The sequence below is a fragment of the Scardinius erythrophthalmus genome, assembly GCF_964197995.2.
Source record: "Scardinius erythrophthalmus genome assembly, chromosome: 23".
NCBI classification, from domain to species: Eukaryota; Metazoa; Chordata; class Actinopteri; order Cypriniformes; family Leuciscidae; genus Scardinius; species Scardinius erythrophthalmus.
In genome coordinates, this window is record NC_138243.1 from 27,018,071 (window position 1) to 27,034,045 (window position 15,975).

At 38.1% G+C, this 15,975-nt stretch overlaps 1 protein-coding gene across 1 annotated transcript in view; it reads left to right on the plus strand.

The window, feature by feature from the left end:
- The first annotated feature begins 439 nt into the window (after positions 1-439).
- Positions 440-15,975, plus strand: part of grk3 (G protein-coupled receptor kinase 3) — a 60,634-nt gene continuing 45,098 nt past the window's right edge. Inside the window, exons 1-2 of the mRNA XM_081354668.1 lie at positions 440-2,498; positions 10,291-10,367. Of these exons, the coding sequence (XP_081210794.1) occupies positions 2,386-2,498; positions 10,291-10,367 (190 nt within the window). The 5' untranslated portion in view covers positions 440-2,385. The remainder of the gene's footprint in view (positions 2,499-10,290; positions 10,368-15,975) is intronic.

A 15,975-nucleotide genomic window follows, 5' to 3' on the forward strand; every position in this document is an offset into this window, starting at 1 on the left:
CTCTACAATAGTATTTTCTTACAAAAGAGCAAAAATTAGAGAGAGATTGATTGACGGCAGTCAGAAGAGAGAAAGATGTCAACTTTACCATCACTCCCATATCTGCTGTATTAGAAACACTCTCACAGAAGCTTTAACATTATTGTTTTTTTGTAATTAGATAAAAAGTATAGTGTTATAAATGTACATACATTTAAAAAAAAATAATAATATATATATATATATATATATATATATATATATATATATATATATATATATATATATATAACTTGCTGGATTTACGGTGTCATCGCGGTCTGTGAAAAAGGGTCAGTTGGGCAATTTCGTTCTTCACTGGAATTCAGCTCTCCGCCTCGTTCCAGTTCCAGTTCCTTGTTTTGCAACACCAGCGCCGGGTTTTGCGTCGAACCAGCCGCTGGGAGGAAGTGCAGCTCTCAGAAGAGCCTGAATTTCACTTCACGACGCGCCGTGGGGCTCAGCTCACACACAAGCACTAAAACTAGAAAATAGTCGTATATTCCCACCTGGATTAACCTCAAGCAGAACTCTATCCCGGAGGGTCTGAGTGGAATCGGACTGGAGTGTTTTATGTGGACGAATGTTGTGGTTTTGTTGAGCGATGTCGGAAGAGATGAAGACTTGGATCTGCGACCCAAACACGGATGGAAAAGAAAAGAGTGGTTTCTTTCGGCAGTAACATCGAAAATTCAAAATCAGATCTCGTTTGGAGGAAAGTACATTTAAAACCCTAGAACGAAGCGTATTGGGGTTAAAAGTCACGTCGTGTTGTTGTTGTTTTTTCTCGCGAAACTCCTAGTTTCGTCCATATAAGCTTGAGTTTGAGACGCACAAGATCTCGCGCAGAGATTTCAGGGTGAGCTCTTTATTTTTGTGTTGAAAAAAGCACAGTAGCTGTGTTTTCCATATATATCCCTGCCTTGCTGTTTCTTCGGACCACGTTTTGTGACACCATCGCGACTTTTTTTTTTTTTTTTAGAAAAAGGAAACTCGGATTGCTTTCGTTCACATTTGCTTATTTCCTTTTCTAGCGCCCCCCTCTAATCTGTAGGTTACAGAGTAGAGCAACATCTCAGCCGTTCTTGCTCTCATTATATAAATAAATTGACGAGCAAGCTATTCCAGTTAAGGAGGAAAAACTGTCTGCATTGAACCGCACAAGGCAATGGACTTGCCACATCAAAACACAACTAGTTTAATTTTGTCTCTTTAATTGGCTTGTGAGATCAAGACAATCAGCTTCAGGATCAGCAAGAGGAGTGACAGGCAGATCTCAACCATCGTACTACAAAAATGGGGATTTGTATGTGATATCACCAGGATATTTACATATATGCATATGCCGTTTAGATCTTGAATGCTTTTAGTCTAGCATTTGTGGATATTCAGGAAACAATCCAGCCCGTGTCGCACCGATAGCCATTATTTATGTTTCTCCAACCATTGGGCTTCAGATTTCCACCATCTTTACGCCTTTTAAGAAGAGGAGGATACATATTACCCTTATTATATGCGGTCCGTTTGTTTGCTGTCAGCTGGTAAATGTGATCAAACAGGGAAATATTGGCGTCCATTTTCATTCCTTATAGTGTTTTTGCAGCGAGCTGGCTTGCTTATTTTAACACCCTAAGGATATCGTCTTGTCCGCTCGTTTACGACTTATTTTCTATATTTTGTTGGTTTTAACCGGATTGCATGGCCGTTTTGATTAGAGGATCATCTTGGGGATTGATTTCATATGACACTGATGGGCCAGCTTGTATGTATTAGTAGTTAACCCGCTACCGCCGTTATTTCCACCAATCTGAACGAACGGTTGTTCAAATTAACTTGCATGTAATTTTTTTAACGGTCGTTATACCGGCAGGTGGGTCGTTCGCGTTAAACTCACCCAAAGGATGAGTGCTGGATGGGGGCATCTGCAGGCTAGAATCGCTTAATCGATATTATCGTTATCACCATCTAAGAATTAATACTGGAGATGATGCCATGCACATATTTTCTTCCTCTTTGAAACAAGAAGCCATTTCTGCAATTCCTGTGGACCTGAGGGTGACGTTGCTTCATAGATAAGCACCCTATAGATTTCTTTTTCTTTTCTTTTTTTTTTTTCGTGTATTTTCAGCCACGATGGTTTATTTCTGAGAGCATTTTAGTGGTTTGGAAACAAGATAATAAAAAAACTGGGGCTGGAATAGATGTTCGCGCCTCTCTCACGCATCATCATCCTCATCACCACCACCACAGCTCCCGCGCTCGTCTCGTGCTGTTGATTCCGCCCGCGCGCGAGCGCGCAACATCATCGTTCCCTCACTGCTGGTTCTGGTACCGTTAACGAGTCGGTTCGACCCAGAGGGCTCGAAGATGGCGGACCTCGAAGCGGTTCTCGCCGATGTCAGCTACCTGATGGCGATGGAGAAGAGCAAATCTACTCCAGCTGCCCGGGCGAGCAAGAAAATCATCCTTCCCGAACCCAGGTAAGCGAAACGAGTCTGTCTGACACTTAATTCATGCATAATATATTATAATATGTGATCGTGAAGAGATGGGTTGACGTGCCAACATATTGAGTTATTCATTTCCCCTGTATTTTGACTGAATATTCGTGTAGTTTGACGTTAAATAAGCGTTGGAAATTCTGTTACCATTTAGTAATGGCCTCTCTTGTACACACAGGGTTTGCTGTTACTTATTGCTTTCGCTTACAAAAAAAGTACTATGGTATTGTCGGACAAGCTACTCGTTAATTTGGAGATATACTTTATTAATACCATATTATTTAATTACTTTAGAATGGCAAGCAAAAACGACGGTATGAATAGTATAATTAGGCCTGTTCTGAGACCAGCACTTTACCATGGTGACACCACAGTACTTTTTTCTAAGCGTTGGCAGGTAAGTTAACGCTGGCTCATTCCTAATTATTGGGGTTTTCTTGTGTTAAAAAGCCTATGTCACACATTTTGTGCTGTGTTTAGTGTTTTTGAGGTTGTTCAGCAGTTACTGAGGCCTGTTGGGAAAATTCCCCCGTGTGAATCAATGGCTCTTATCACCTGTAGATTTGTACCAGGTTGAGGGTGATATTCACTGTAAACAGGTCGAAATTCTGACATTGGCCTCACATTTGGACTTGCATACTCAAGGCATACAAATGCCCTTTGTTGTTTTTTTTGTGTGACTGTTTTAAACTGTTATACCTTGGAAACGTAAAAGATGACATTATCTATTGTAAGGGAGTATAAAAGTGTATAAATGTTCAGATGATGAATGTTTCTCATATCTCGTACCAGTTAACATTCAGCCTGCTAATATTTTCTATTTGATTAATCAAACAAGTAATCCACAGATTATGGAATTAATTGATGTACATAAACCACTTATTAGCTAGGCATTCAACAACACTTGCCCCTCAGGCCCTGTTTACAGCTGGCATTTTGTTGGTCAATCGTATCACAAGCGGACGTCACTAAATACGGGTGTAAACGGGATGTAAAACGTTTTGAGCTTGTCCACTTTCGACCACTTCCAGAGGTAGTCGAAAACGCATTCGGCTGGATTGCTTTCGTAGTGTAAACGCTCATATGGTCGAATGTGTACTGACAGCCTCAAAAGACCGCAAACTCTCGGCCTACTGACCTAAAGATTAAACATTATGGGAAGCGCCAAGTTTGGTTTGAAGATGAAAAATGTGCCCAGGACAATCAGGGCTCCAGGCTGTGACCCTTTTTCCTTGCGATGCGACTACATTTTGTTAGAGGTCGCACTGGTGCCAACACCATGTTGACCAACTGGTTAGAGCTGCCATTTTTTGTTACACTTCGTGGCAAACAAACACTTTTTAAAAAACAAACAAACATGAAATTACCACTATCAGGGATCCTGTAGCCCCTGACTGAAAATTTTAGGAGCGCAAGCAGAAGATTTAGGGGCACACCTTAAATCAGCTTGCAATGCAATTATTCAAATTCCCCCCAAAATAACTAATACTGACAAATTATTTAATAATAAATAGACTTAACATACAGATATTACAACGTGCATATTTATTTTAAGTTCACAGGACTCCAGACTAACATCTGAGGGCAGCGGCACCGCAGACACTGAGTTCTACAAAAAAATATCTGGTAGCACTGAGGATGGCAATAAAGCACTAAGCTTAGTTTAGGGTGTAGATGTAATTAACTTTAATTATTATCATTCATAATGTCTTAATATTAATTGAAAAGCAAACTGAGTGAAAAAAAATATATTAGGGAGTGAAAATAGCCAATAAGCATCCTACTGTTTACATTGGTAATTTATTTATTTGTAAATAAATTTATTTATTTAGTTGGGTATATCGAGTTTGGACGATATATCGATATATTTTTTTTGAAACGATATGGAAAAAGGCAATACCGTTTATCGATACAGTAGTTTGATGCGAGCACATCTGAAAAATAGCGGAGGACGCAGTGTGAGCTGCTGCAGTGAAAGTACATAGTACTGTTTGTCCTAAACATGACACAAGCTTATATTAAGGGCTTCAGAATAACTGGTAAGATATAGTCAACAAGTTTAAAGCAGGTTGTCCTGTCAGATGCTCTGACAGATACTGTTGCTGACTGACAGATAGATTCTGGCGCTGTATAATGCGTTTGAGATTTGCTGCTTTCGTCAGTGCTTAACTTACATTTCACAGGTATATTCTCCATCTGTAAATGTTAGAAAGTCAAACAAATATGTTCATTTCACTGTCAGGAGAGGACGAGCCTTCTGCAAGGTAATCTCCGCTAAAATTCAAGCTTCCTTGAATGAGCGCCAAACAGACGGAGCACAATAGAATAGTAGCGCAATAATTCTGACTAAAATATACATATTGCTAAAATATTTGGTGTTAGAGACAAAAAATGTGTCATATGTAGAATTTTAAACCTACAAGTATATTTTTATGAAAGTGTGTCATTATAATGGGGTAATCAAATGCAGGCTAATATAATTAGTTTGTGCTTTTGTTTTTATTTTCATTTTTAGTTTAGCTTTTAGTCATTGTAAAAACAAAACCATTATTTTTGTTTTTAGATTGTAATGTTAACAATGTTAGAATGTTATGTGATTTTAACCACCTTTTTGCACATAATACATTGCATAGCCTATTACATTCACTATATTTGTTTCCATAGCCCTCAAGATCAACATTGTTTGTAGGATATCATTGGGCAGGATGTGAAATAATTTTATAGATTTTCTTTATCCAAATAGAAAAACGTAGAAAGTACCGACATATATATTGTATATCGCCATTTAACCAAAAAATACAGAGATATGATTTTTTGGCCATATCTCCCAGCCCTATGGCACATTTAATAAGAGTAGAATATGTAGCCTCAATTTCGCTGTAAAATTTGGTTTTTGCACATTACTGTTCTTAATAAAAGTTAATTTTGTCTGCATCGCAATTCAAGCTCAGTGCTTTACTGGCAGATTTCCAATAATCAAACAAGTAATATTATTAGTAACTGCTCTTATTAATGCAAAAAATGTGTGATTTTATAATTAAATTAACTTGATTAACTATGATTAAAAATCCCCCCAGCACCACAAAATCAGGTGCTGGCGCCACCATCTGTAGAACTTGGTCAAGCGGCTGTCAGAGCAGAAACGAAAGCTTGTACGCTTCGTATGTTTTTCCATCGTTTCCAGGTGTGCTCACATGTAAATTGCTCGAGCTTATTTTGTCCATTAGATTGAAAGATCTGGAAAAAAAATGCATTTGGCCGCCCATAGACCCTGCCCTCGAAGAATTCGGGACAGAAGTGGTTGAAAGTGGACAAAAGAGACGGATTAAAATACCATGTGTAATCCCATCGACCAAACCTCATCTTAATACCAGGTGTAAACAGGGCCTTAGAAAGTGAATACATTAATCAGGTTACTTTGGTGTCTTTAGAAATACTAAAATTAACTATTATAGACCTAGTATATTTGTTGAGTTGATTGTACCTGTTCTCTCGGATATCATGCGAGAAGTCCATTGTATGTAATGGATTTTTTTATTGCCACTGTCCGAAAACCGTAAAGGTGATAAATTGGCTATGCCGTCACTTTTTATGTAGTTATTTGGCTGTTTACAACCCTGTCGGGAGACTGAACAGTGAACACTGTAAATGTTGTTTAAACCTGCTTTTGGTAACAAACCGAGGCCAAATCAAAAGGAAATGGATTTCAGATTTCATATTTTGCTCATCTCATGGGATTACTATGGTGATATGACTGTCAGTTTTCAATGTAAAGCCTGTAGTTCAACACAAAGGTTTTATTGTGCAGTTTGTATGAACGTGTCTCAATATAGACTCTACATCTGTGGAATTGCAGTAGTTGGAATGTTTTTAAAGTTTATATAACTCTTAAAAGTGATTAGCGATCTCTCAGTATAGCTCAGGGCTCAACTTTAAGGATTTTTTTCTGCTGGGTTCAAATGTGTGGCCCCACCTCAAAAATGTATTAATAAATATAATAAAATAGGTATTGTTTTCATTAGGGATGGTCATTTTTCAAAAATATTGAATTGGAATATTTGGGCTCATAAAAAAAAAAAAAACACCAATATTCGATTATTGTATAGAACGTACATATACACTTGAGTCAGCATATGGTTATCATGTTTATATTGTTTCACATGTTAAAAATAACAAGAATATCCACATGCTTGAGGGAGGGACACAAAGATAAGTTTCTTATTAGGCTATATAAGAAAGTTTCTAACCGTGCTTTGTGTTTTCTGTTCTTAAACCCATCTCCCTCAACAAAACTTAAAGAAAGGATATGTCTCGATAATTTTGCTGTTAGATAGGCTGTTATCTTCTCGGCTCGCTCGGAGAGCAGGAGTACTGAATGGTTTGAAATCGCTTGAATGTTTACATTTGCAAGACTTAAAAATACGTGCAATTGATAAACTTAAGTGGAAGTCTTGTATTGCGGTGTGCAGCTCGCTACGAGTTGATCTGATGATCTGTGTGGTTTAAATTACACATTTAACCAAGGTGTTATAGTGCAGAAATGTTTGCAGAAATTTCCTGAATTATGAGCGCTAAACCTGCAGGAATTAGTAAAATTATGCCCAATACCTGGCCCGTAATCCCCTGCCGAAATTCAGGCCCTGATGATTATGATAATAATAATAATGTATTATTATTATTGGTATTATATTCAAGTTGTTTGGCTTCCTAATAAACACCAGTGTGACTGTGATGTTGACTGATACACTATCACAACTAAAAAGAGGTTTGAGTTTACTTTAAAGTCCAGGCACAAGTCAATGCAAAGACTCTTTACTCTGTTCAGTTTGGTCAAGTGCCCAGATTGACTCACTTAACTTTTAAATGTACCAGCCTCCAAACACTAGTAAAGATATAAAAATGTTGTTGCTTTAACTGTTAGTTAAATGTAGAGTTGCATGCATTAACCTCCGTGTTCATGACTTTTGTTGTGTAGCATGCAGTTTAAAATCGTGCCCCGATTTTTGAGTCTAAAACCTTGATCCCAAAATGTCTTTAATGCATTTTAAGTGCTTAATTTTATTACGGAATCTTTCGGATTACCTCCCACTTATTTATAGAGCTGATCCTTAGTGATCGTCACCCATGTAAACACAACATATAGCCCTGCAAAAGCATTCAACTTCTATGAGTAGGCCAGCATCCGAACAGAGCCACGGTCAACTCGCAGCGAGATTCATTTACGCTTAATCATCTTCCTTCCTACACCAAGGCTAATATAGTGTCTCTCCACGGCCCGAGAAGATGCTTGTGCCGGTGGGCTATTTAGCATCCCGGATGAAGATGTAATGCATGGTACGAATCTGAAACGATAACGCTTGGCTTTTCCGTTCAACAAATGGTAAGCCATACATCCGCTCCTCATTGTAATTAGTCTGCTTTAGTGGCTCTGTTTGCTCTGAGGGATTACAGTAGTCCACAGCAGGGCGGCATTACCACAGATCGAGGGAAAGCATTAGCCGTTGACATCAGTGTCCCCATCATTAGCATTATTACGGGCTCTTTAAGCTTCGTGCCACTCCCAGATGCACCTTCTGACTTACACAAGCCGTTCAACATCAAAATCTCCTGGTGACATTCGAGTGCTTGTTGTTATTCAGTAAGCAACTGTTTTAAACAACTGTGGTGTAAGAGAGCCATATCAATATCCCATATTGGCAGCGGTAAGGATCCAGTGTGCATAAAAACATAAGCTGATGGTACAATAAAGGCGTTTGTTAATAAATAGAAGGTACTTTGTCCTTTGCCAGCAGTGAAAGTAGCGGCGGAGAGAGATAGCGCGGCTCTGCTACATTCTCCTCGGGCCAGTCGCGAGCCCGCTGGCAGAGAGGTGAGATTTTGACAGCATGACTGGAAGTGTTTGAGGAGCTGGGCGGGATTGTTTGACAGCGAGACGAGTGGAAGAGACTGGAGATTGTTTCAGTCACGTAGACGTTGGACCGTGGGACGGAACTGATGCGATTGCAGACAGACAGAGAAAGAGATGAATGTGTCTGAATCCAGTGAGAGACGGACATCAAGGGGTCGAGGATGTTGTGGTTGAACGCACGGGTGCAATCCTACGTTTTAAATCGCATCCATTAGTCGGTGGTTTTGAACTAGTTACCACTTTTGCGACGCTAAAGGCCAGTTAATGTGTCATAATAATGTAGGCTAGGCCAGGTGATAAAATATGCATGTGCTGCACGAGTAAAACATGTAGCCATTAATAAATGAGAAGTTTGTTTATGTCTTAAAAGGGCTCATTGCAGTCTTGAGGTTTCAAACACTCAAGTGAATGGTTTATGAGTGCTCCAGATATCAGCTTTTGGTTTTTACAGTAATGTGTCAGGTCATTTACTAGGGCATGCGCTAAAATGTTGCTTTTAAGCCTAGCCTATATTGAGCCGATAAAGCTCTTTTTATGTATCTGCTTAGATATTACTTGAAGGCTGGGTTTTCAGCATGTTAAATGCAAGAAATAGAATTATTTTGTTATATGCACCAATATAACAAATGCATGCTAATAAACAGCAGTACTGTTCAAAGGTTTGAGGTTGATAAGATTTTTTATGTTTTATTAAAGAAGCCTCTTATGCTCACCGAGGCTACATTTATTTGATCACAAATAAAAGAAAAACTATAATTTTGTGAATATTATTACAATGTAAAATAACTGTTTTTTATTTTAATAAATTTTAAAATAAAATAAAATTCTGGTGATATCAAAGCTGAATTTTCAGCATCATTACTCCAGTCTTCAGTGTCACATGATCCTTCATAAATCATTCTAATATGCTGATTTGCTGCTCAAGAAACATTTATTATTATTTTCAGTGTTGAAAACTGTGCTGCTTTATATTTGTAGAAACAGTAATTTTTTTTCTTTTAGGATTGATGAATAGAAAGTACAAAAGAACAGCATTTATTTGAAATGGAAATCTTTTGTAATGTTATAAATGTATTTATTGTCACTTTTGATCAATTGAATGTGTTATTGCTGAATAAAAGTATATATTTCTTTAAAAAAATATCACCATTTTAATGAACATTTTTGAATGATAAAAACAAATTGTTGAATTGAGTCATGAATTGATTCAGAGAAAAAGCTCAAACTTTCCAATGCCATTTTTGCTTTAGGAAACTTAACGGCCAAACATAAATTGTTTTATTTCTTCATGGTATTCACAATATTGCCAGATAAATTACTATACGAATATAATGAATATTAATATATCATTGCACAGCCCTATTTATAATAGCAATCCTGATATCAGCTCTGTCCATTGGCCGTAATGTGTCAGGTCACTACAGGAGTGTCTGTTTCTGGTCCAGGACTGCAGGAGCATGTTTGGGGACACCTCTATCTCTCCTGACCTGCACTCTGACTCTGTGGGGCTGTGGTTGGGTGATAATGAGCCCTTGGAGGGGGTGCTAATTGATTCAGTCTCCCAAACTTGCTGCTCATTAACACCCTCTCCCAGGGCAGCGTGGCAGTGCCCTCCTTTGGGAAGCGATGGGCAGAGAATTGAGCAGGTGGTTGTGGAGAAATCTAAACTAAGGCCGGGATCGAGGTGGAAGGACAGTGTGGGAGGCTGACTTCAGGAAAATATTCCCCTCAGTGACTCAAATCCAGTTGCGCCTCTCTCAGGGCGAGATGGGTTTTAGCTGGTGTGGGGTTTGGATGATGTTTGTTTTGCATATGAAGTGTTGCACTAAAGTCATCTCTTTATTTTTACCCATTTTCTCGCAGTATTCGGAGTGTCATGCAGAAGTACCTGGAGGAAAGGGATGAACTGGCATTTGACAAAATCTTCAACCAGAAGATTGGTGAGTTTTCTCAATGCTTCTTGTTGCTTTGACCCAGTTTTGCATTGCCAGAAGGTCATTTCAGCTTTGTATAAGGGACATTTTTAGGGACCAAACAGAGTAATTCTTTGAATAAGCATCTAGAAAACACCACATACCCTCGAGGAGAACATTTTAATCACCATGAAGTTAAATAAGGATCTTGTAATTCCTTTTTTCTTATCTGAGTCAAAGAAGGCTCTTTGTTCTTTATCACTGGCCATTATATCTGCTTTTCTCTTAACAGTCACCTGAACAGTTAAACTCTTTGTCAGACAGCGTGTCGTACAAATGCGCTTTTGTTGTAGTTTGATGAATGCATATATCCAAATAACCTCAGGTATACCCTAGTGAAAGCATGCTTTTTTCCGCTTGGTGCTTTTGGAGAAAAGGCGTTTGCTGTAATGTGTGAAGTGTGAGCTGTGAAGGCATCATGGGAACACGGCAGCCAGCCCCAGATTTTGATTAACTTTAATTTTTACTTACTTTTGTGTCTGAAGTCCCAAGTGAGGATCTGCTTCAGTGGTTTCTCTCTCTCTCTCCTGACGTCTTTCGCTCACATTGCCTCCATGGGTTATACAATAACATGCTGATAGTGTCTTATGTTATGTGCTATGTTAGTTGAGATTCTTATCACCTACTATTTCAACCATCGAAATGAGAAAAGCCAGGTTAGATGTTTTAGAACAGGGTTTCCCAAAATGAGGTTTTTGAGTTGATAAAAAGTTTCTTATTATTTATTAAAATGATTTAAAAAAAAAAAACCCCATCAATCGCTTCTTATAAAATTTGATCTTAAAAAGATTAAATATATTTGAATATATATAAAAATGTAATATTTTATTTGTTTAACTGCATGTCACATAACCGCCATCAGAGATCTGTGAATATGTAAATTATTAAATGTAACCTTAAAATCTCAGGGAGTACTTAAAGGAAAATTAGGGCCATAAAGAAATTTGTAAAAAAAAAAAGTGAAAACGTGTTAAATAATGCGGTATTCGATATGCAGTGTACAATATGTGATGCGATAATGTATTATAATCTTATTTAAAAACTGAACATGATATAACAAATATATGTTTCACATTCTTTCTGGGAACAAAAGCATCACTACAACGTCTGAAAGTGAACAGCAGTGTTTTAGCATTACGTACTAAGTATTGTCACAAATCTGACAATGTAATTTTAACATAAAAAAAAAAAAAAACCTTTAAATTCCAGAAACTCTTTGCTCAACTTGGTAATATATAGTTATATCAACCTGAAAACTTAACATCAAGAACATCCAGATAAACAAAAACACCTGAAACTAAGGATGGACGATTAGTTATTTTTTTTTTTTTTAGTTTATCTTTATTATATTATATTATATTAACCGACTGTGTTTACGTGAATACTCACTCAAGACAGGCATTTTGACATAACTGTGTGTGTATTTGATTGTTTGAGTGCAATAAGCCGCGAAAGAGAACTGAATTCGGGATCATGCGCTGTCCAAGAGGCAGCTTTCTATGCACACGCTTCGGGTGTGTGTCAGACAGTGCGAGTCCCGATATGAGTTGAGTTCTGCAGCTTATTCTGCTTAATAACTTTTTAACATCATCACTCAAGCCACATGTAAGGAACAGTTGCATTCCCAGCCTATTCTCTGCTATATATGTTGATATAAAACTTTGAACTTTTTTGAAGTAGCCCATTAAAATCATACATCTCTTTCAGTACTGTGTGAATAGCATCCCATGATGCACCTCTTGTGGTTAAGAAGTTATTGTAATATGTTGAAAAAACGAATAATAAATAATGCATAGATGCATCCAGACATTTGCCTGGCAGTGTTTATGTATTCTTATTAATGTTTTCATAAGCTATATGTTTGTGTGACTGTCAGTGTTGTTACAAAAGTGCATAGCATATGATGAGTCACTCTTGTGTATATGTAAACAAGTGGCCTTCCTGAGTGGGAAACCTGTTTGTGATCTTAACAGGGAAATCAAACTGCTATGCGAGTGACGTCTATAAGGCTTAGTAAAAACAACAAAAAAGCATTAATTAAATGAAAGAAGTATTTTCAATAATGCAAATATCCGACATTTGCAAATATTCCAGGTCCGTTCTGAGGAGAGACGTGAAGCAGGAAACCAAAGTCCGCTGCGTTGCCGCTAGTTCACCGTACTGAATTTGAATGACAAATGTCTCGGTTTTGCATCTGACCAGTGGAAGGAGATAATGACTCAGCTGCTGGTTGCATAATCAGATGCTTCCCTTCTGTCTTTGTCTTTTAACCCTCGTTGCTGTGGCATTTCGTGTTTATTTGATGAACCGAATAATGTTGCATGATGGCTTCTCTGAGTTAATTCTTACAGGTCGCGTTCAGTTGTCATAGCTGTGGCATATTGGTTTGTTTTGTGCATAACGTTAACATCCAGAAAACGTTAATATTGCATTGTTTCTCATATGATTTGTCTCTTTTTAGTAGTCTGTCTTGATTTACTGCCAAAACTTCCTACTGTGAAGACCCTACACTCGCTGTGATCCACCTAGTCATATGAGACCTAATAGGGAGCAATAAGTAGCTTTTACCATTAAAATTTCATGAGAAATTAATAGAAATGAATCTTGTTTAGCAGGAGGAGATGTAGAGAAAAACACGAGGATGAAAAGCTCAGGCTCAGGGGTGTCTGTCGGCCGAGAATGACAGGGGAAAATGCCATCCTCCTTCATTGATTTAATTTGGTTTGACAGTCACAGCCATGAAGACGTTCGCATGGAAAAAACAAGCGTTTGATGTTTGACTTTATTGGCAGCAGAACTCGATTTACTGGCACATCTGGAATGGTCTAGATACTGTCTATACATGTTATAATATGAAAAGCATTAGTAAACATTGAAAGATGGAGCAAAGGGGTTGTTTATCCAAGTCTGAAACGTTTTTCTTTTCTTCAGCAAGATTTGAGATGTCGTGCTGAAGTTTAATACTTAGGTTAAGATCGTCAACGTTGTTCTGAATGTTTTGATTGATTTTAATACATTTTTTTTTTCCTCAGCATTGTAAGTTTTGAAGTGATCAACAGTCCTTTTGAGCCATTTGACCAGTATCTGTCTGCCGTAATGGGAGAAAAACATATTTTTCCTCCTTTGTGCCCGACAAGTGGGGCATTTCACAGCTATCACTGTTTTCTTTCTACGCTCGCAGGTTGAGATAAATAAAATCTTCCATGACCTGCATGCACCAAAGATCTTGCATGCTCTGCAGATCAATAAGCTTGTTGCGTTGATGCTTTTTTTGTCTGGGAAGTCACGACTGGCTGTAATAAATAATGTGGGGCAGCTCAGGTTGAAGATGAATAGCCCTGTTAGCAGAACGACGTTGGTGTATCGGTGCATGGACACTTGTATGCATGGATCTGTGCAGAAACGTGACTGTTTGACAGCAGTTTTTGGGCTGATGATGTCTCTACATCCCCCTCTTCATGACACATGATTTATTGGACGGCGATGTTGGTACTGTGAAACAGAGATGCTGCACTGCAGTGCAATTCTGTCTCTCCTTTGCACTCTTCTACTCTGTTGCTCTTTTACTTGTTAACATGCTTCACTTTGTAGCAGCTGACATCAATTTTGCTATTTGCGACAAGCAGAATTTTTGGAACAAGGTCTTAAACCTTGTGCAGAAATGAATTTTATTTTTCTGTTGTGCTACAGTTTGAACATTAACATGATAACCAGAGTTGTAGAGGAGTAGTTTACCCAAAGGGAACCTTCTTCATCATTTACTCATCCTTATGTTTAGGGCTGCATGATATTGAAGAAAAATGCGATATGTGAGAACTCATTAAATAATGTGATATTCGATATGCGATATGATAATGCTTAAAAAGTGTGTAAAGTAAACTTAAATTATCTTTAAAATATATTTATCTACATACGTGTTTCACATTCTTTTTGTGACAAGAAAACATCCCTACAACTTCTGAAAGTGAACAGCAGTGTTTTACTGAAACATAAGAAGTATTATTTTAACTTCAGTGTAAACCACGGGGTTTAGGGTTTCAGGTTATCCTACATTAGGTTTATTTAACAACAGAAACTGAATAATCAAATGTAAAAATAAACACTGCTTAGTTATCACTGTATGAATTAAATATAGGCTATACTGATTCTTATTGAAGTTACAAAAGTTATTTAGCAAAGAGCAGTGAGTGATTTTCAGTGAGTCTTTTGTTCATGATCCCAGTTATTGCAAGCTGTTGCATATAAGCATGCATATATGCATATCGCGATTATATGCATTTGCGATATTTCGGTATATTGTGCAGCCCTACTTATGTTGTTATGAGACTATAGATGTTTTCTTCCATGTGCCATGAAAGGATATCAATAACACATTTAACATTCATGCATTTGGCAGACACTTTTATCTAAAGCAACCTGTATCACATTCAAGGTATAACACTTTATCAGTTCATTCATTCCCTGGGAATTGAACCCATGGCCTTGGCATTGACATGCCCTGCTGCTTGAGCTACAGAAATGATGATGATAATAATACTAATAGTAATTTGTGAAAGAACAGGCATATTTTACGGCTGAAAAAATGCACATGCATGAATGACATTCTGTGAATAGTGACTTTACATTCAGTCTGTTTCTCACACAAAGCTTCAGAAGACTTGCAAAAGTTATAATGACAACTTTTGTGGTGCTTTTATTTGGAGCTTCACAACTCCTGTTCACTTTTGTTGAATGGAAAAGAGTGGTTTGGACATTCTGCTAAGCTTCTTCTTTGATGTGTTCCGGAAGAAAGACAAATAGGTTTGGAACAACATGAGGGTGAGTAAATGACGCAATTAAAATTTTTGACAGAAGTAATCCTTTAAACCACTCTTACATGCATTTCACACATCATTTTGAATGAAAGAAATGAATATTTAATGTTAGTTCAGACGTAGTATTATTAGTGCGATCACGCTTCTTAATTTGTCCTGTCAGGGTCATCCATAACAAACGAAAATACCATCAATAGCTGTGATTGCTCTGCTGTGAGTCAGAGTACTTGTTTATGATACACAGCCAGATGAGCAGTCTCTTCATTTCCTGGCCCACCCCCCTTCAGAACCATCACTTATCATGCAGACCCCGCCTCCCTGTTTATCGTCAGTAATGGTTTCACGATGACAGGCCAGAGAGCTGTCAAAGGACACAGTTCACTCCGTCCCAGTGCGCACACATCTTAAAACCATCCTCGTATCTCTGCGATCGCTTTCAGCCGGTCGGCTGTCATTTATTCTTCTGCATGCGTCTCATGGCTTTGATGCCTGAGGGAGGCGTTCACAGCTCCTATTGATCTCCCTAACGTTCCGATCTGTTGTTAGGCTATGTTGTTATTCCTCTATCTGCCCTCCTCCTGGTTTCTTCATTTGTGTTCTGCCTGTCCACCCCTCCTCCTCCTCCCTCATTCACATCTCCCTTTATCTCTCTCTCGTTCCATCTGTCAGAGTTCTGGAATGGATGTTTGAGAGTTTTGTGTTGCTTAGCAACTGCGGTTTCCATGGGAACGCCAAAGATATTCTTTGTTTGCTTGGCGACC